General features: G+C 52.9%; 9 protein-coding genes across 9 annotated transcripts; 5 read left to right on the top strand and 4 right to left on the bottom strand.

The window, feature by feature from the left end:
• Nucleotides 1-93: 93 nt before the first annotated feature.
• On the bottom strand, nt 94-1,332 carry N7482_001017 (glycoside hydrolase family 64 protein; the record flags this gene model as incomplete). Its single annotated transcript, XM_056683142.1, has 1 exon — nt 94-1,332. The coding sequence occupies one exon, from the start codon at nt 1,330-1,332 to the stop codon at nt 94-96; it is 1,239 nt and encodes a 412-aa protein (XP_056546748.1).
• A 2,091-nt stretch (nt 1,333-3,423) lies between these two features.
• On the top strand, nt 3,424-3,696 carry N7482_001016 (arylsulfatase A; the record flags this gene model as incomplete). The annotated part of the gene is made up of 1 exon (XM_056683141.1): nt 3,424-3,696. One exon carries the CDS (start codon nt 3,424-3,426, stop codon nt 3,694-3,696), a length of 273 nt encoding a protein of 90 aa, XP_056546747.1.
• Nucleotides 3,697-5,189: 1,493 nt separating this feature from the next.
• On the top strand, nt 5,190-6,638 carry N7482_001015 (uncharacterized protein; the record flags this gene model as incomplete). Its single annotated transcript, XM_056683140.1, has 2 exons — nt 5,190-5,243; nt 5,352-6,638. 2 exons carry the CDS (start codon nt 5,190-5,192, stop codon nt 6,636-6,638), a joined length of 1,341 nt encoding a protein of 446 aa, XP_056546746.1.
• A 1,848-nt stretch (nt 6,639-8,486) lies between these two features.
• N7482_001014 (zinc-binding alcohol dehydrogenase family protein) lies at nt 8,487-9,699 on the top strand (the record flags this gene model as incomplete). Its single annotated transcript, XM_056683139.1, has 4 exons — nt 8,487-8,594; nt 8,653-8,740; nt 8,792-8,949; nt 9,019-9,699. The coding sequence occupies 4 exons, from the start codon at nt 8,487-8,489 to the stop codon at nt 9,697-9,699; spliced, it is 1,035 nt and encodes a 344-aa protein (XP_056546745.1).
• Nucleotides 9,700-10,414: 715 nt separating this feature from the next.
• N7482_001013 (uncharacterized protein) lies at nt 10,415-10,635 on the bottom strand (the record flags this gene model as incomplete). The annotated part of the gene is made up of 2 exons (XM_056683138.1): nt 10,415-10,566; nt 10,593-10,635. 2 exons carry the CDS (start codon nt 10,633-10,635, stop codon nt 10,415-10,417), a joined length of 195 nt encoding a protein of 64 aa, XP_056546744.1.
• A 411-nt stretch (nt 10,636-11,046) lies between these two features.
• N7482_001012 (uncharacterized protein) lies at nt 11,047-11,322 on the bottom strand (the record flags this gene model as incomplete). The annotated part of the gene is made up of 1 exon (XM_056683137.1): nt 11,047-11,322. One exon carries the CDS (start codon nt 11,320-11,322, stop codon nt 11,047-11,049), a length of 276 nt encoding a protein of 91 aa, XP_056546743.1.
• A 1,739-nt stretch (nt 11,323-13,061) lies between these two features.
• N7482_001011 (uncharacterized protein) lies at nt 13,062-16,071 on the top strand (the record flags this gene model as incomplete). Its single annotated transcript, XM_056683136.1, has 3 exons — nt 13,062-14,280; nt 14,331-15,007; nt 15,067-16,071. 3 exons carry the CDS (start codon nt 13,062-13,064, stop codon nt 16,069-16,071), a joined length of 2,901 nt encoding a protein of 966 aa, XP_056546742.1.
• A 345-nt stretch (nt 16,072-16,416) lies between these two features.
• On the bottom strand, nt 16,417-17,660 carry N7482_001010 (TFIIH/NER complex subunit TFB3; the record flags this gene model as incomplete). Its single annotated transcript, XM_056683135.1, has 3 exons — nt 16,417-17,266; nt 17,325-17,565; nt 17,621-17,660. 3 exons carry the CDS (start codon nt 17,658-17,660, stop codon nt 16,417-16,419), a joined length of 1,131 nt encoding a protein of 376 aa, XP_056546741.1.
• Nucleotides 17,661-17,876: 216 nt separating this feature from the next.
• On the top strand, nt 17,877-19,697 carry N7482_001009 (prefoldin-like protein; the record flags this gene model as incomplete). Its single annotated transcript, XM_056683134.1, has 1 exon — nt 17,877-19,697. One exon carries the CDS (start codon nt 17,877-17,879, stop codon nt 19,695-19,697), a length of 1,821 nt encoding a protein of 606 aa, XP_056546740.1.
• Between the last annotated feature and the right edge of the window lie 517 nt (nt 19,698-20,214).

Here is a 20,214-nt window from a genome sequence, read left to right as displayed (position 1 = left end):
GCAGCCCAGGCAAAAAGGTAAACCACAAAGCTTATCTACATCACAATTGCATATGGCCCAGCAGCCCAGCGTACGTGTTCTTTGTGCCTGGTATTACTTCTTGCAAGACAGCTTCTGCATGACTTTCTTCAGGCCTGAAAATCGACTCTTCGTCTGGGTGCCCTGGACGGGGGTGCTATCCCCCTGAGTGGTGGATATCTTGGTCGCATTGGTAGAAGACCCGCCAACGGTAACTGTCAATAGCTGGGGGCTCGAGTCATACACACTACCGGACTGGTCGGCACCACTAGTCGGCGCGACATCGTCGTAAGGGAACGCGTAGCCACGGTTGTCGAGAGTGGTGGCATGGCAGATTCGCGAGTAGTGATTGGTCACGGCATTCTGGTAGTAATTGGCAACCTCCTCACCGTTAGGTTGAGTGGTGTCAATCAAAAGCGTCGAGCGATTGAACGCAGCCGCCAAGCGGGCAGTGATTGCGTCTTTAATAGCATCACCAGAGACTGCAAACGCCCCAGAGCTGTTGCTGAAGATGTCCGCCGAGGATGGCTGATCGTACGAAATGCTCCCGGAAGAGAAGGTGAGCTTGCCATTGGAGACCTTGGCAGTGACATCGCCCGCAGCTCCCTGGGTATTGACAGTCAGAGTGGTGTCGGCGTACTTGGACCAGACCTGATCGACATAAGAATCGTAGTAGGTCTTGAACAAGGCGCTGTTCAATGTAATACCTGTATTGGGGGACACCGCTCGGAGATTGCTACCATTGTTCGTAATGATCAGTTTGTCCCATCCTGCACCATCCTTCGCATTCTGCGTCGTCAGTGCCGTGCAAACCGTGGCGAGTCCGTTGGACGGCAGGCCCCGAACAGTCGTCGATGTTCCCGATGTGTTGGTAAGCGTCAGTGCAATGGGCAGCGACACAAAATCGACCATAGTGATGTTCACATAGAGCTGCGACGAATTCCAAGTGAATTCGCAGAAGTCCCAATACAGATTGTAGTTGGCGTCCGATGGGTTGGACGATGAGGGCTCCACAAGCGCCGGGCCAGGATTCAAGTAGAATGTAAGCTTGGCGTCGCGTACAAACCACAATCGACCACCCGCAATATGCGGAATAGTCACTGTCTTTGTACTTCCAGATGCACCGAGGGGGATGGCACAGTCTTGCGCCAGTGCAGTCAGAGTAGCGGACGGCGAGGTTGGGTAGTACGCGGTCTTGCCGTCTGCTTGGAGCAGGAAGAGCGCATTGTTATTGTCAATCGCCTGACCGGTGATATAGGCATAAACGGTGTTTGAACCGGTCTGGTTCTTCAACGCGAAGTTCAGGGTCGACATTTTGCACGAAGTTGCAGGGAGAATCAAGATCCAGGGGGCAGAACCTCGCGTGGCTAGAAGCCGTCCGTCTCGTAGAGAACAAAACACAAGGGGACAATCTGATAGGAATAGAGGCCAGGTCCACAAGGCGCGGGAGACAAGCCACAGGGCTGCAGAGGGATCTGAATTGGTGCAGACAATATCTCAATCTGCCAGCTGGGCCCATGATATAGCCGCTCGGGGCACACGAGTCGCCAGAATATTGCCATCCTCTCCACCCTCGAGTAGGGCAGGCTGACGAGGCCCTGTGATTCAGCGTTACGGTGACCTCACGCAGCCTTCTGGCCGACTAGTATGCGCGCCGATTGGATCTGCCGGTCCCTTTTCATTTAGCATTTGTCGATCTGAGCTGGGACGAGGCCACACCCGGCATCCGATAGGCGTTCCGGCTGCAAGCCAGCACGGTCGGGGTCACGGCGCGATCATGCCTTCGGCGCAGATGATCACCCAACCGCGTGTCATTCCATGCGCGCGCCCCTTTCTGCGGGGCTGGCTTCTCCACGGGGAAGCGCTAGCCAGGGCATCATGCACGAACTGCAGAGTCCGGGGTGCCTGGTCGTGAAGACGGACAACTGCTGGGGGACGTGATGATCGGACACTTGGCTCGGTCCGCCCCGTCTTGTTTCTATACGATCGGCCGGCCTTTAGGTTGGCCTCTTCACACCATTAGGAACTACATACGGACATTGCAACACCATAGCACTCTCTTTAGTTAAGTTACTTGTTTCGCTGGCACTTAGTCACTAGCGAAACCCGCCCCCCGGGCCATCTCATCAGCTTCCCTTTTCGCTCTTCTGACACTGACTTCGGATCGGGCACGTCTACGTTGGGGAAACCACTTTGGTATCAGGAAAAAGATCGCTTGTTTCCATCATTCACCGGAACGCTCTCCATGCACCGTGCCTGGTGCACAAACCGCGGGGCAGTAGCCAGGTTGCCCAGACTCATGGCTCGGTGTGGCGGTCATACAACTCCGCTGGTTCGTACAACCTATAGATATCCGTCCAGTTCTGATCTCGCATAGAAATGGCTTCGAGCAGTTGACCCTCCGTGCCATTCCCCGACATGTACACAAAGGCATTGGCCGATTCATCGGTGGGTTCGAGGTCTCCACGGACATCGGCATTTGAAGTCGACCTGTCTCAATCAGCCCACGAAACCTTTGATCGCGAAGTGCTAGCGAATTCGTCCTGATACTTGCTGGAGTATCTGCGAACAGGCTCAGGCGGCACGCAATCACGATATTCCAAGCTCACGGGATTGCATCCTCATGCTTCTGGAATCCGATCGGCCCTTAAGAACTTGATCAAGCTATGGGATATTAAATCTGTTCCGTTCCAGGAAGATGGCGCTACCATGTTGCCTATCCGGCACCACGAGGAGATCCATTTGCCCCAGCCCTCACGGAGCCGAGGTTGACTGAGGATGACTTGTTAAGGGGATGAGAGGCCAGAAGCGGAGACTACTATCTGTGAGGGTTTGCTCTATATGGGGCGCCGCGATGTGAGCAAAGCAGTGGATTATGACGAAGCCGCCGTCCGGAGGGTAGAGGGATGGCTCGAAGGTCCTCCCGACAACAAGCTGAGGGTGTTGTCTTTGCTATTGCTATTCCATTGCCCCTTCACCATGGAGGTGCCCTACTTTTCAAGGTATAATATCGGGAATGTGCCTCAACCTGCTTCTCATGCGGAAAATTATGGCATGGTGTTCTTTTTCGCACCAAAAATATAGCCCTGACATACCGCAGACGGGACATGAGTCGCGGGATTTGCAGATGATTTGCAATTCCAATGAGATCAATCGTGCCACTGCAGAAATTCACGCTGAAGTCTGGGCATAATCTCGCGGCTGCACGATCAGATCGGCCGGATTGTCGAGGAACTTGATGCGACCGGACTCTGGGACAAAACGATCACCATGTCCTTCGAGCATGGCGCATAGCTCGAAGACCATGGGCTCATTCAAAAGTGGCCCAGAGTATTTCCTATAACCTGGTTCGTGAGCCCTTGATCATCGGCAGTGGTGGCCTTCTGCCTGCGACAGCATGGCAAGATGGTCGATCTGGTCCCCACAGTCCTCCAACTGTGCGGTGTCGATGAGGCCCCCCCCCCCCCCAATGGCATGTCCCTGCTTCCGATCATTTTCGGTGACGAGCCTCACCGAGAATTTGCCTTTTCGAAAGATGGATTCTTGCTCTGGGAGGACCAGCCGCTTCTCAAGCAAACCTCCTTCCCGTACGATTTCAAGTCCAAGCTGGAGCATGAAGACACACAAGTGGTTGACAAGGCGATACGATTCTTACAGGAGCCACTATGGACCATGTGATCACCGAGATATTATGATAATTATCTTGAACAGCTGGTGAATCATCATTCATTTTCCTAGTACGGGCTCGATGGACCTCGGGCAGCGGCTGCGCCAAATTGAGGAGCGAATCATAAAGAAGGGTGGCATTCGCTGCCCATGCATTGGGAAGGCCAGCCACTAAGCACAGGGCTCGAGCAGGCACAAACACTCGGGTATTGACTACGGTTCTGGACATTCTCCGGACGGTGCTTGATTTCGCAGGAACTGAATCTCCCGGAAAGTAATTTCGTCGTGGGGCCGTTTGGAACTGCGGCGGTTCCGGTTGGCTCAGACACAGTTTACCCCTCCACCACGAGGACCAGGCAGATGGCTACTATATGGTCTCTCCGTCGACCAAGGAGAGGCCTAGGACCTAGCCGAGAGCCATCAGGACAAGCTGATGGAAACGATCGCGTATTACGATCCGGAATTTCAAGAGTCGGGGCAAATCGACACCTACTGCATAGCATGGTGCCGGTGCTGAAGAACCGAGGGAAGAAGAAGGTGGCAGGTGGATCGGATCGGGTTCAAGCTTGGTAGCATTGGTTTCTGCGAGAACGGGTTCTGCAGCTGCCCGTGCTCTCTGAGGATCCATGCATCGGGAGGTCTGGTATCATGAAGTCTATTTGGGCCGGTGGTTCCTGACGTAGGAGATTGACCTTCCCTCGTCAGCCACACGAAGAACAGGCTAGTCCTAATTCGAGTGACCCCTGCCACTCGTTTGTCGCAGATAAACATCAAAAATCTATTCTTTGATCCCCAGCGAAACCCCTCCAACGTAAGGGTGGAGGGCGCCGGTGTTACCGCGGTCCAGTTGGAGGCCGTGCTCCTTGCTGCCAGCAGATGCACCACCATCGGCACCGCCAGCATCGTCAGCACCGTCAGCACCGCCAGCACCGCCAGTACCAAAAAGGCCGACCCGTGTAATCGCCACGGCACGAGCGCCAATGACGCTACCCGGCACTTTTGACCGAGACAGTCTCAGCCGGGGAAGTCATCGCTGATCTCCGCCGCGCGGCTCGCCCGGACGGCCGAGGATTTCGGAATTCTGGCAATCCAGCACAGCACAGCAGGGCAGCAGCCCAGCAACGCCGACCAAACAACCAGACGACCAGACAACCAGACAACCAGATAACAGGAAGACCCGGAGGTGCGCAGATACCCGACTGCACACCTCAAACAGGATCGACCATCCAGGCTGAGTGACGCCCCAGCCACCTCTGGGCCACGCCATCTACTCGCTGCGGGGTCCACTCTGCTCCACGCTGGATAATAATAGGAATGGCGTCTCTGGTCTTTCTGTCTCGCCTGCTCCACTCGCGCCTAGAAGGAATCATTCATACTATGCCAGTGGCTAGGGGTCATTCTTTGTGTTCCTTCAGCCGCTCATCATTCCTCGACCTGTTCGAAATCTGGGGTGTTCTTCCATGCCTCCCGAAGATCTCTAGGGCCCGCTGCCCGCGCTGCCCATCATGTACATTCCACAGAAACGAGGCCTCAGCCAGAAGAACGGCATCTTCATCGTCGTACGTCCATCTCGTGCTTCCGACCGTATCCGACAGCCAATTTTGGCGCGGTCGCATCGTCTCATCCCCTGTACCTCATGTTGCTGACTCGTCTCGATCTCTCTTTAGTGTGTCTCGGTCATCATCTTCGTTCTCGCCGTCTGCATCTGCGTGTATTTCGGGGCTCGATGGCTTCGGCAACGGTACTATGAGCCCAAATACATCCCTGGACAATCCTTGAAGCGCAAATGGAAGCAATGGTGCCCGGGAAGCGCCGCGTATGGGCAGGTCCCGAACCAAAATGGTCAAAACAATGGCCAGAACACCTCTTATCCTGGTGCCGGTGGATCGATCCCGGAGATGAGCGCCATCGCCTCTACTAACAACCGCAATAACAACAACAATGGTGTGCAACGCGAAACATCCGTCCGCTCGATCATGACCTTACCGCCCTACTCGGCAAGTCCCAAACCGACCGAGCAAGTCATCGCCCGGGAGGGAGAACGGGCTGGCATGGATATGGTCGTCGAATTCCCTGAAACTGCCGATGAACAAGAATCACGCCGCGAGGATCAGATGGAAGCGCTGTATCAGCTCCGCCTCCAGCGTCGACAGGAACTGGCCGATCGTGAGGCTCGCCGACGAGATCGACGGGAGGCACGAGCGCGAGGGAACTCGATCCCTCTCGCGCAACTCTCTCAGGAACCTGGCGCTCGGGGCCGAGGTCGCCGCGATGGAAACGGAAGCAACACTTCCGTTAATGCATCGGCCGTCATCGCTGAACACCAGGCTCGCGAAAGAGATCGGCGGATCGCCAGCGTCAGCTACGCGGAGCTCGGCCACGTTCGACATGACGGGTCACGTCTTCGAGCCGACTCGCACGCTTCGGATTCTGATCAATACCCACTACTTCAGAACGCTGCCGTGAATGCCTCATCGCCATCTTTGATGGATCCGCCAAGCAACCGCTCACGCGTCGAGTCATTTGCATCCACCGTATCCACCGAGGCTGATCCGTTAGTCCTGCATCAGACGTCAACACGCGGATCGTCCATTCGACCAGTCTCCCAAGCCACCGAAGAAGGTGACCTGGGCACCCTGAGTATCCCGCCACCACCCGACTATGACCATCTCGACTGGGGTGAAGCACCTGCCTACGAAAGCCCGATCGTCGAACGGAGTGACCACCGACTTCCGGAGGTCATGCGTCTGCCGCCTATCCATGTCAATATCTCCAGTCCCATCACGCTCTCCCCCGCAACACCCACGGATTCTCATACCCGAGAATCTTTACCTAACCCCCCGACCCCGCCAACCCCGACAGGACCTTTGCCAACCTCGACGGCGGCGTCGGACAGTGTATCTGCATCTGGCCCTCCACCCACCACTACTGGGCATGCCGCCGTTTCACAATAAAACATCCGCCAGGATGGATTGATAGTCGTCGACACGTGGCTATGGATGTGCCAACGTGTTATACAGGAGGGCATTAATGAGCATGATTTCACGATTGTATTCGCATTTCTTTGTTATTTCTCGGATTTCCTTCGAGTACATCATCGGCCGTTGATGTCCTTTTAGCGTCATCTTTTCACTTTTTTACTAGCAAGGCGTTTGGGATTTAACTTGGCTTGTGGGTTCCTGGGTTGTGAGATCCTGGTATTTCTCCATGGGATGCCGGGTCTGGGCAGAGGAGCTTCCATAGGGATTCGGATTTTTTGGATGGGGGGAAATATGTAGACCGCACAAATAGCACAAATATGGATATCATCATCTTTCGCTACCTAACTTACATTATCCATTCTACTCCTACCTAGCTTTCGACCTATGGCACTGTAATGCCCGTGGGGCTCGTGTAGCCTAAACCCTTTTTCAGAGTGTATATATAGGGCATATAGGGCAGTGCACTCCCAGACCTGTACTCTTCGTGCTCTTACTCTTCCGCGCTTATGTTATGATATTCTGTGGTGAGGTTATTCCCATGATATATATTGGTGCCTCAGGCTACAAGGGGTAGTCAATACCAGTACAACTTCAATTACATCGAAAAAATCGTTGCTGTGGTCGCACCATATTCTGAAAAGTCGAGCCAGGGATCTCAATCTAGGGAGCCTCTTACGCGGCCGACCTATGTTCTAGTCAAGTGGAAAGGTATCCTTCCTGAGCATCTGCAGCATTCATCTCTCATGGGCGACTGCGAAAGTTTTATCCTGAAAAGTAAGTTTTTGTGTGCTGTTCCAAAAAGGGAAAGGTCTGCCTGGAGAGGCAGGATTGAAGGCTTCTATTGCCAAAACGAAAGTGGGTAATCTGAAGCATTGATGTCGAGGATAGGTCAACAAACTCAGAAAGTATCAACTTGCCTCGCAAATTTGGGAATGACTATGTAGCAAAATAAAACGGATAATATTTTTTGTCTCTTGTCTCAAGTTAGTCGATTCTGGTAAATCTTAGCCATCGGGTTTTGGGTACGGTAACTCCAAGCATAAATCGTACAGTACACACACACACACACACACACACACACACACACACACTTTCGATGTCGGAAGTCGACCGCACACCGGACGGAAATGATGCAATGTACCCATACTCACCGAGGCAAGTTACAGAGAGAAGTTGGTGACGCATTCAATGGCGTACCGAGTCTGCTGGGAGGCTCAAAACAAGGTGAGAGAGGTAAACCAGACACCGTCTCGCGAGCTAGGACGATTGATGCCGTACTGAACTTCGCCGAGGCGTCACAAAGATTTCGCAGCCGCGCGCCACAAGGGCAGCCTAACAGCAGGAACGGCAATTAGGCCACGGTAGGCCTTGACGAGGCTCCAAGTTCGTTTTCAGGAAGTGGATCACTCCAAATGTACATACACAGATATATACAGTTGTTTTATCCTGCATATCGTTCGCGAGGGGTCAGGGTAAATGATTTCACACACACACACACACACACACACACACACACACTGTACTGCACAGGAAACTTTCACTTGATAATATGCGCCGTAAGAAATACCTGATCGATACACATTGTACACACCACACTTCGACCCTCTGCGGTCTCGATTGCTGAAAAACGCTTTAACTAGGTTAATCAATGGATCATTCCCGAGGACGGACTAGGCAAACTCAAAACGGAAATAGCAGGGTATAAAAGGGACTCAAAACTGGTCGTGATAGAGAGACAGTTGAAATCTTCTTCGAGTCTCATTTCTTGCCATCGTTACTCCGTCATTCTTGCTCACGGAATCTATCCGTTTCTCACCAACAATGTCAGAAATGCATAATACCGCGGCCTGGCTTCCAGCTGTGGGGGCGAAATTAGAGCTGCGCCCGGCGCCAATCTCTGAACCGGGACGAGATGAGCTCCTCATCCAGGTAGGCGATATTAAAGACATGTGAGCCCGCCACAAGGCTAAGAAGATTACCTCCGCAGACTGAAGCTGTCGCCGTTCAACCAGCCGAATACAAAATCCAGGATGGTGTCCTTCCATTCCCGTTGACATACCCCACAATCATTGGCTGTTCGTGGTGACCCCCAATACGACTGTGCGCGGTTGTTAATTATTGAGCAGTGTGCTTCGCTGGGAGAGTAGTCAAAACTGGTCCCGGCGTCACCCGGTTCCAGATAGGAGACCGAGTTGTGACAAACAGTGCAGGAACACTGCGCAATGACACGCGCTTTGGAGCCCTGCAGCAGTATGCGCTCAGTACACAACAGCTTACGGCAAAGGTATCAGTTGTTCGTCCCTTTCTCCTTTTCCCTATATAGCTCGCTGTTTTATAATACCATCTGCATTAGATCGGCGACGCATCTTTCGAGAAATCGGCCACGCTCGCCTCCAATCTCTACGCCGCAATTAGTGCACTTCTTCTCCATCTGAAACTGGACAGGCCTGGCTCTGCTCCAGATTCACAGAATAAATCAAAAAAGATTCTCATATGGGGAGCATCCTCCTCGTTCGGCGCTACTGCCGTCCAGATAGCTGCCAGCGCCGGCTACTCGGTCGTGGGCGTGGCGTCGGGATCGAATGCCGCGCTGGTCACATCGCTAGGCGCATCTGAATTTGTAGACAGGACGGATGATTCTGCAACCAAGGCTCTTATTGCGCTGGGGCCGTATCATGCTGTGCTTGCCGCAGCGGATTCAGCGAAGGACCAGGGGAAGATCGGCATTGTGTTGGCCGCGCAAGGTGGTGGCACGTTTCTGTCTACTATGGGTGTGAGGGCTGGTGTGAATCTGCCGGATGGGGTCACTGGGTTCTTCGTCCAGTTCTTAGACGATTACATGGACCCGGCAAATGCGGAGTTCACCCGGTGGGTGTGGTGGGACTATCTGGAAAAGGTACTGGCAGATGATCAGATGTATGTGCTTCCGTCTCGAATTATGGGAGGATTGAGCCAGGCTCAGCTAGCTTGGGATCTTCTCAGACAGGGACGTATCAGTGCGGAGAGGCTGATCATTCAGCCCAATGCTGAGTAGAGTCGAGACTGAAATTGTATAGAGTAAATCTAACAATTAAACAAACCGCTTTCAATTGAAATTTATTGTATCTAAGCAATTCTTTTCCAGCGATACTGGTCACTCCAAACCACCAACCAGTACCGCCCTGTTCAATACGCTACCGGCGGGGAACCGAGCATCAACAGAACACGAGCGTCAACGACGTGTTTTTCCGTCGTTTGATTGATTAGTCTTAGCTAGCACCCCGTTCTTCACAACTTTTACCGTTTGCTATCGAGGGACGAGAGAGAGCTTTAAGCGCGTATTTGACTTTAAGGAAATCATATCACCATCCACCGTCGTCCTCCTTCTTCAACCTCTCCATCCTCCGTCCTCCTCCTCCTTCTTCAACCTCTCCATCCACCGTCCTCCTCCTCCTTCTTCAACCTCTCCATCCTCCGTCCTCCTCCTCCTTCTTCAACCTCTCCATCCACCGTCCTCCTCCTCCTTCTTCAACCTCTCCATCCACCGTCCTCCTCCTCCTTCTTCAACCTCTCCATCCTCCGTCCTCCTCCTCCTTCTTCAACCTCTCCATCCACCGTCCTCCTCCTCCTTCTTCAACCTCTCCATCCACCGTCCTCATCCTCCTTCTTCAACCTCTCCATCCTCCGTCCTCCTCCTCCTTCTTCAACCTCTCCATCCACCGTCCTCATCCTCCTTCTTCAACCTCTCCATCCACCGTCCTCCTCCTTCTTCAACCTCTCCTTCCACCGTTCTCCTCCTTCTTCAACCTCTCCATCCACCGTTCTTCTTCTTCTTCTTCTTCTTCTTCTTCTTCTTCTTCTTCTTCTTCTTCTTTAACCTCCCCATCGATCCTCTTGTGAGTGAGCTTGAAATCGCGGGCCCCTGGATAGATGGACACTAGGACTAACTAGCGACTGCAGTGATTGAGCCCTCACTCCGACCTAGCATCATCCTCCAAATAAGGATCCGGAAACTGCGTGCACAGTCGTGGTGACCTCATACCAAACCTGGGCAATGCGGACGACCACGAGAAGAGGAACAGTTCCCGCTCAGGTAAAGTCCCCCCTTCCCTTAAATTTCAATTGCGCTCGCGCTTTGTCATCTTTGAGCGCACTTGAAATTCAAGGGAGGGGGTATTTTACCTGAGTGGGCACTGTTCCTCTTCTCGTGGTTGTCCGCATTGCCCAGGTTTGGTATGAGGTCACCACCACTGTGTACGCAGTTTCCGGATCCTCCAGGTCCAACTCATCAAGCTTGGTGCATAGTTCGTCCCAACCGTTCAAGGCCTCTGCACTTTTTAAATACACTTGAAATCCAAGGCTCCCTTGAATCTAAACTAACTGTACTTTTCCTAGGCTGATGCTACTGAGGATGAATTATGACTCGGAGGATGATCATGACTCCAATGATGATGAACCCCCCACTCATTTCGGACAATTCGGACAATTCGATGGACCCACCCATGAAGATGATTCTGATAAGCCCCTTCACGCGACCAGATCCTCGGCCGCTGCTCTGCAACTCGGAGTCCTGCAACTCAATGCTGAACCCAACACCGAGGCTGGGACTGAGGTCCTGTCCCTCGGGAAGAAAAGGAGAAAGCTCCCCGCCGCGTACATCTCTGACGGCAATCACCATTTTGAGAGAGTAATCTTGGATGAATGCCAGTATGTGAAGGACATACGGACCCGGGCCCATCAAAGCATTGCCCAGATTCCTCGCAATGCCTTGTTTGGCCTCACGCGGACATCGCCTACAGAGATAGTAGACTTGCTCCGGTGCACTCTTGAGGCGCGGAATAGACACGTCTCTGCAGGTCGCTAAGAAAAATGCTTCAAAGCCATAGTCGGATCCATTGACGAGGCGGCCGATGAAATCGCTCAGCGTCTTCGCGTGAGTAGCGCTGTCTGGACACTTTGCGAGCAATGGGCTGAACGCGGCTAGGCATAGTATACGGAGAAGGCCTATATTGATACGCCTACTAGGTAAGGAAGCATCACTAGGTAGACTATGAGTACTATATAGAAAACCTGGTGATGCTTCTGATCCTGGTAGGCGCATTAACATGGGCCTCTGCGTATACTATGCCTTGCCGCGTTCAGCCTATTGCTCGCAAAGTATCTAGACAGCGCTACTCGTGCGTAGACGCTGAGCGGTTTCATCGGCCGCCTCGTCAATGGATCCGACTATGGCTTTGAAGCATTTTTCTTAGCGACCTGCAGAGACGTGTCTATTCCGCGCCTCAAGAGTGCACCGGAGCAAGTCTACTATCTCTGTAGGCGATGTCCGCGTCTCCCAATGCTCCTTCGGATCCTTGACTTGGAATGCGCCTGTGGTCCGATTGGGCCTCCGCACTGTCTCTATTACGGCCTCAAAATCCGCAGAGGAGCGCGCAGCAGCTATGGCGGAGTTCACAAGCCCTCGGTCTGGCTGTCAGGTCCTGATCACCACTTATAATTGTGGTGCTACGGGCCTGAACCTTCATGGAAACTGTCATATCGTCGTGTTGATCGAGAATGCCTTAAATTACAATCTCGAGACTCAGGCGATTGGGCGTCATCCTTCCACTTTTTTACTAGCAAGGCGTTTGGGATTTAACCTGGGTTGTGAGATCCTGGTATTTCTCCATGGGATGCCGGGTCTGGGCAGAGGAGCTTCCATAGGGATTCGGATTTTTTGGATGGGGGGAAATATGTAGACCGCACAAATAGCACAAATATGGATATCATCATCTGTCGCTACCTAACTTACATTATCCATTCTACTCCTACCTAGGTAGCTTTCGACCTATGGCACTGTAATGCCCGTGGGGCTCGTGTAGCCTAAACCTTTTTTCAGAGTTGATGCTCTGATAGAGGGAAACAAGGAGGGGAGTGAGCCACTTTTTCTAATTTCTCTCCAGTACTGTCCACATTTATTTAAGTTCTAAGTGGTGGGAGGTATGCCTTAGGTAGTTATTAGGCACAAGATATTTTATTAGCTCACACATACTAGGTTCTATCAGACCTGAGAATTTCAAGGGCATCCGGAGGTACAAGTACCTAAAAGTCAGGTTCTGTGTTCATTTTAAAAATTACCATTGACGGAACCTTCAAGCAAGGTCTCGGCCTCGTGAATGTCCAACTGCACGAAGAGAATAACCATAACGCGAAGGTGCATTAATGGATTAATGATGGAGTTGACGTCCCAGGGGAGCGGGACTGAGGTGGCTGGGAGGTACTCGTGGCGGGTGATTGGCCGAGACGCGCGACCAAAACATTCCCGGCCGCCAAAACAAACCCGTCTGTCAACAACCTCGCCGGGTAGTGCTTCATGTCCACCTACTCGCCCCCTAAGAAATAGCCTATTCGGACTGAATTTTATCCTGGACTTTGAGCATGCCTCTTTCAGAAGTGGACTTCACCGTGTCCGACTTCGACCCTGAACACGAAGCATTGGCGTCCACCCGCGAGTTCGGCAGTCCGCAGCTTCCCACCATTAGACGCACCTACGAGGAAGCAGAACCCGACTTTGTGATCAACACGTCAACTCTCGAACACGCTTTCCCTGAATTTTCCCAGCTGCCCACATCGGAAGAAGAAGACGACGACGAAGGTCAACAAAAAGGAGATATGGACCGAGACACGATGTCTGATGTCAGCGACCTGTCCATGGAGATGGGCCGCGGTGCCTCCGGCAAACCTCCTCGCCGCCTCGATGACTCTCGTGATTCTGTGATGTCGTTCCAGAACAGCGTTCGCTCCTCCTCACCGGCTGTGCGCGTCGAGTATCCAACCCCTCAGAAACAACTCGGCTCGCGCGCGACATCTCGACGCGCAGTGAGCGAGAATCTGCGAAAAGATGCCCAATTGCGACGCGCAACCCAGGCTCAGAAGGAGATCATGAGCCCTCAAGTCTCCGGCAAAGCACAACGTGACCAACGCCGGACGCTCTCGGAAATGCACGCGAAAGTACGCGACAGTTACGACGGCTCATTCCTGGGAGACGAGCGTCCTGCTCCAATTGCAACAAACACACGATCGACGCGTTTTGGCAATCCCAACAACTCACAAGAGATTGCAGATGCGGTCGAGCGCGCCTCGCGTGAAGCTTATGCGAAAGAGCTGCGCAAAGCAAGTACTGCAGGCACGCCCCGCAAGACAACCACCTCTCACCTGCACAACCACACAACCACGATGGGCGATACCATGACGCGCCAGTCATTCCTTCTTCCCGACCTCCCCAATATCTCCGAGCTTGTTTCTGGTGTGTACGAAGACGGCACGCCTGTCTTTACTCGGCAACCCAAGATGCGCTCCACTCGATTTGTGTCTCCTCTCCATGATGCCACTGACATGTCCCTATCGCGGGAACATTTGCCCCTCGATGCGGTTCCCATTCCTGAAGATGAGAAGGCTTTGTTTGTCTCCCTCCGACTCCTCCAGGACAAGGTCTCAGAGCTGGAGATGTACAAGTCTGATGCAGAGAGGCGAATTGAGCATTACCGCGCGGAGAATGCAGTACTCAAAGCTGGCCGGTCTCGAACCTCCGACAAGTATGCAGTGGAAGATGTCGACTATAAGAAGGGCTCGAAGCGACTAAACGCAGATAACCAAAGTCAGTGCAGCGCGTTCCCATATTCTTCCTGTACTAACAAAGCTACACAGAGCTCGAAGCAGCCAATGTTGCTCTACAAAACCAACTTGATATTGCGGACCGCAAGTCCCAAGTTCAAGAGGCAGCAGTCAAACGCCTCAACCATGAGAGAGAGTCGGCAATTTCCCAATTAGGCGTGGCGTACCTTGAGACTAGAGAACTTAGATCCGAGAATGATCAACTGCGCGAAGAAAATGCGACCCTAAAGACCCAGCTGGCCCGGTTCTCGAACAAGCCTCGCGATCAAGACGCCCTCGAATCCGATGCCAGCCTCTCTGCCTCTGATCCCGATGATAGCAATGCGTATAGCGCAGATATGAGCCGCAGCACAAGAGACCTTACCTCGAAAAGCAGCCGCAACAATCTGAACTCCAAGCGCCAGGATGACTCTCGGGCTAAGATTTCTACCCAGGTGGACAAGGAAATCTCTCGACTGGAGAAGGAACGCGCGGAAGAGGAATTGTTTTCAATTGACATGCCTACTTCAAAGCGGACATCTGGATCGAAATCGGCCAGACCTCACCGTTCCCGTCACTCCGAGTCCAAGAGCTCCCGGAAAGAGCCAAACACTTCTAAGCAGCGTGTGAAGCGAGTTGTTCTGGAAGATCTGAGTGGTACAGTTGACTCCACTGAACAAACGAAGCCTTCCTCGGAGGTGGAGGATCTGACACTGCTAAGTGTCATTGATGTAAGTTTTTGAACCCCATCCGTTGTTCGTGCTGTATAATATTAACCATTGACTTCCAGGAAAATGAAATTGCCCGCCTGCGGAAAACATTGGAGGAAGAGAGATTGTCGCGCAAGCAGCGTCGCTTGAGTGGTCCGAAAGATGCGAAAGATACTACAGCTACCGAAACCATCGATTTAACTCGCCAGAGCATACTGAAGGCTCCTCTTCCACGCAAGTCATCCCTTCGCGAACCCAAGCCTACCATTTCCCGCCCTGCATCAGCTGCAGGCGATATTACCACTAGATCGGCAACTACGACAGAAGGCGACAGCAGCCTCGTGGTGCCTACCGCTGAACGCCCGAGACGTCATTCAGATCACTCGGTGGCCTCCCTGCCTCAACGCAAGAAGCGCAGGAATATCGAGGAAATGACCTCTGCCTTCATTCTTCCTGACATCACCCTGAGCCGTGCAGAGCTGGCCGCCAGTCACCCCTCTCGCCACTCCGAGTCCGCCCAGCGAGCCCTGGATGACATCGCCCAGCATGACGGCAACAACTGCATGATTTGCAAGAACGTTCTTCCCCACGACGGCCCTTGCAACCACGAAGCTGTCAAGATTCCGAAGCCTGTCCCTGTTTCAGAGCGTATGCCGGCGACAGAGGATCCGACCATGCGTCCTTCTCAGCCTCCCGCAGTTGCCCTCGCTACCGTTCTCAAGACTTTGGAGGATGAGCTCTCTCACCTGAAGATGCAGCTTGCTTCCTACCAAAGAGCCCATAACAAACTTGACGCCTCCCTCGGCAAGCGGCAGCGGAAATCGGTCATGCAAAAGATCGAGACTGTTCTGAAGGTTATCGATATGAAGTCCGATCAGATCTATGCTCTCTATGACGTCCTGGAGACCTGCAAGGGCGAAATTACGAAGCGAGACCTTGATCTCACGCTGGAATCTATTGGCATCGATGTGACGGCGAACAGCGGGAAGACTCGCACGGGACTAGTGGATTTGGAGGATGAAGACGATGATGACCTGCCCTGGGAGGGCATTGAGAGCACTGCGGAGTTGACTGGCCGTGCGTAAATTTTGGATTTTCAGTCTACTATGTTCTATTGGCGATTGTAATTCTTCTGCAAATGGTATTTCTACCGCCTCTTGGCAGCTTTCACTACTAGCTTTCCTGGTCTTCTTTAGGTCTTTGGGCGTATTCGCCCTAAGACGTTTGGTAATGCCCCTGTCTCGCGGCCTATTGAAAAATTCTCATAAGCTATGTATCCAAGCAAGTCTCAGAATTCAAGGGTTTAGAAATACGACGATTGCCATTCTTCTCTCGATGCTATGCATAAATCTTTCAGCTACCTGGTATTTCACAGAGAAAACAAATCGTTTCAAAACGCCATCGCTATGCCAAATTGCCCGCAGTATCCATCATGCAATGTTCTCATCCACGGCGGCCATAGCAGCCCCCTCAGTTGCAGTCGATTTGGAAAGGCCAAGGGAAGACATAGCATCACGCTGCGCAACCTCTTCCTGAACAAAACAGCCCAGGCCAGCGAATGCCTCCAAAAGGGTGCGCGAGTAGTATTCCTGCAGATCGTATCCACCAGCCAGCGCCGCAGTATTTGTTCGGAGTTTGTCCAGGTAGGTGGACGGGTAGGACTCCTGTTGGGTGTAGTAATCGCGCTTTCCAGGCACGAGACCCATGAAGGGATCGTACGGCTTCTCTGGCTCGGGAGTCTTGATCTTGCGCAAGCCCTTGATAAGCCCGGCATCTGCAGCGGGACCAGCGGTATCTGCCGTCGTGAGTGATGTACCCATGCGCTTGGTCTCGGTACCTCGGAGAGCAGCCTGCTTCTGTCGGATGCGGTCCTCCTCACTGCGCCGGGCGGACGACTTCTTGAGCTGCACCTTGTGTTCCTCGCGAGCGATAGCAGCTGCATCTGCCGCGGACCCAGATGCCAAACGGACGAGGAAATCTTCTCGTGTAGCCTGCATCTCGCGCCGCTCGCTCTCGTACTCCGCTCGTGCGGCCTGCCGTCGTACCCGGGCCTCCTCTTGTTCGAGGGTCATCCGTTTTTGGAATGAAGAAGCTTCCTGTTCCTCGAGTGCCTGGTTCACTCGGATTGATTGCATGTTTTCTTGTGCGTATTTCTGTAGCTGGGCCTCCGTTTTCGCCACATCGATCCGGGATACTAGGTTGGTGATGATATCTTCGCGCTGCTCGAGGAAATCGTCATAGTTGCGCTTGGAATCGAACTCGTCTTCGCGGCGATTCAAGCTATACAAGATACTGTTAGAGGCTTCCACCACAAGTGGACGGGGGCTAAGTGGCATACATGTGCATCACGCGCCGCCGAATATCCACCTCTCGTTCGACTCCAATATCCTCAAAGGTTTGCTGGCGAAATCGGTTCTTACGCAGCGTCTTCCGACACCCGGCAACGGGGCAGCTGGCTGGGCCAGACGAAAATATTCGGTCGACGCAAGACTCGCACATTTTGTGGTAGCACTCCGGGTTGATGAGAAATCGCATGTTCGGGTTGAGGTATCGCGAAGATTTGCAGACGGGGCAGACCTCTAACAAAGAAGACGTTAGCATTTCAACCATCTTGAAAAGTAATAATCAGCTTACCGTCCTCATCCCGACGGTCGATCCCATTCTTGGAGGCCATGGTGGTGTGTTGCCGCGCGAGAGAAGTGAAAGGTAGCGGAGATTAGTTAAAGCTGGAGACAAAGGCGGGATCCACCACGTGCACGGACCACGTCATCGGCCTTCGGTTTTCTTCTTTTTTTTTGCCCCCCAGTCCACCTCACCTCGCTCTCACGCTTGCGACTGCGATGAAGACAGTCTTATAACAGCGAGAAGGCCGGGTGTTATTCATCACGCCATGGGTATTCCAAGTCACAACCTCGACGCCCTCGAGCGACGGCGACTCGCGCTCGAAGACAATATCACCGAGCTCCAGAAGTCCCTCTACCACTGGCGAACCTGGGAAGCAGAATACGACGGCCTCCGAGACGAGATCAACGAACTGAATGATAATGCGACTGCCGAAGCCTTCCTCGCCGTTGCGCGCGAATGCGGAGGATCATTGCTGGATGAGAGGGAAATGCAGACCATCCTACGCACAGAAGCAGGCGTCACGCGATCCCGTGGCCAGATCGTCGACCTTCTAGGCAGACGGATTGATTATGTGAAGCAGAATGTTGCAACGATAGAGAAGAGGCTCCGAGGGACAGAGAATGAGCTGTACACACTGGATTCGAGCGATCAGGTCCCTGCAGATATCACAGGTAGCGCAAAATTCCCTTTGAGTGAGATTATGGAAGAACTCGATGAGGATGGGAATGTGATCTCCAGCTCGGTCAATACGCCCGGAGATCACGCACCGGAGATACTGGACGCTTTGAAGAAAGCAGGCGTTGATCATATCCCGGGAAGCACCAAACCCAGTGAGAACACCCCTGGGCCGAGCTCTGCAGCGCCCAAGGAAAAGGTAGATGCAATGGATGTGGATAAGACCACACAGCAGCCTGAGGCGCTTTCTACTGGTCATGCTTCTGAATTGAACGAAACCGGTGCGTCTGAAGTGGCTGAGGTGGATCTGTCGCAACCAGTGTCCCTTGTCACAGCTGAGGATCGCAAGGAGCCTCCGGTTACCGATGTCGATGAGTCTCCTGATGAAGCAACGCTGCGACGAGAAATGCTACAATACGGTATCCACGAGGTCGGCGCGATTGTAGCGGAGCTGGAGCTGGACGAGGACGGAAGCGAATTCTCTGTCTCTGACGACGAGCTCGACGTAGGCACAGAAGAGGAGGATGAAGATGAATTTGGCCGCTCGCATCTCGAGCTGTCTGATGAGTACCATCGGCAGATGCGGGAGTTGGAAGCCAAACTGAATGCTCGAGGAATGTTCAATATGGGCAAAGACACTCAGACGTTCCCAGAGGAAGTCAGGCAGGAGATTGAGAATTCTGCGACAGAACCTGCTGGAGCGAATGAGAAGGCGGATGGCTTTGCGAAGGGCAAGAAGCTGAAGAAGAAAGTTGCATTTGCCGACGATCTTGATATCGCCCCATCAGCTGAGCTTGCCGCAGCAGAGAAGAAGAGCCTTCCGCCCAAAGCAAACATTCCAGTCCTCTCTGATGCCATCGTTGAACGTACAGAGCGGCCGCAGGAGCCTCAGCCAGTCCCATCCAATGGCCCCAGGAGGGTCTCGCGGTTCAAGAGCACTCGAGCAGCCGATCCGGCTGACAACGCGGGAGGACCTTCCACCAAACCCACACCTTCCCAATCATCCTCTCAATCTTCCGAGGCTCCGACTATTCGAACACAAACCAACACCATTCCCTCCACAACAACCCCTGATCTATTCCCTGCAACCCCTAAAGAACCAAAGCCGTTCTCCACGCCAATCGCAGATGTCCCTGTTGGGCCATCAGCTCCCAGGCCACCCGAGGGCCGAACCTTGGCTGACAAGCTGGTTGAGCGAGAAATCACCCCCGGACATGCTGCAGCTCCTGAACCAGATGAGCTGAACGAAGAGATGCACCGCCGCGAGATCGCTTCTGAGTTTTACAGAATGCGGAACAGCAAGATTCAACAACAAGGTGGCTTTGTCGAAGACGAGGAGCCAGAGTTCGTACCTATTGAAGAACCACTCAAGCGGGTAAGCAAGTTCAAAGCTGCTCGGGTACGGTCATAGCCTTGATCTGGTTCATGGCTGGCTTTTAAACGTGCGGGTTTTCAAATTTGGCTGTTTACACCAGGACTCAAGACATAGATTATTTGTTATGAATCTCGCCTCATCCTTCGTAGGTACTAATCAATTATTTACATATGTCGCCTCATTGCTTGGCTCTTCGCCTGCCTTCTCTGAATGCAACAGCAATGGAACAAATTGTTATGGTTTTTATCATAATCAAAATGGAGATGTCTCTTCTTGAAGAAGCAAATTGGCATAGTTCCATCACAGTGTTCCGAGATTAAATATCCAATCGGGGGCTTCTCTGGCTGCATCACCTTCAGGCTCCTGTTCCAGCTTTTCTGATCCGGAGAATTCGTCTGTATTGTGCCTGTTTGCAACAGCGGTACCTACGGGCGACATTTCTTTTGGTGAAGTTAGCCCAGCTGGGGATCTGAGATAATGGAGATGTGGTTTATTTTACCCCCCGACATCTGTAGATACTATTGGTACTAGTTAGGAGATAGCAGTTTCTAAG

Source organism: Penicillium canariense, assembly GCF_028826845.1.
Source record: "Penicillium canariense strain IBT 26290 chromosome Unknown utg000001l_segment0_segment0, whole genome shotgun sequence".
Classification (NCBI taxonomy): domain Eukaryota; kingdom Fungi; phylum Ascomycota; class Eurotiomycetes; order Eurotiales; family Aspergillaceae; genus Penicillium; species Penicillium canariense.
Note: the sequence above shows the minus strand (reverse complement) of the source record. Positions and strands in the feature narration are given on the sequence as shown.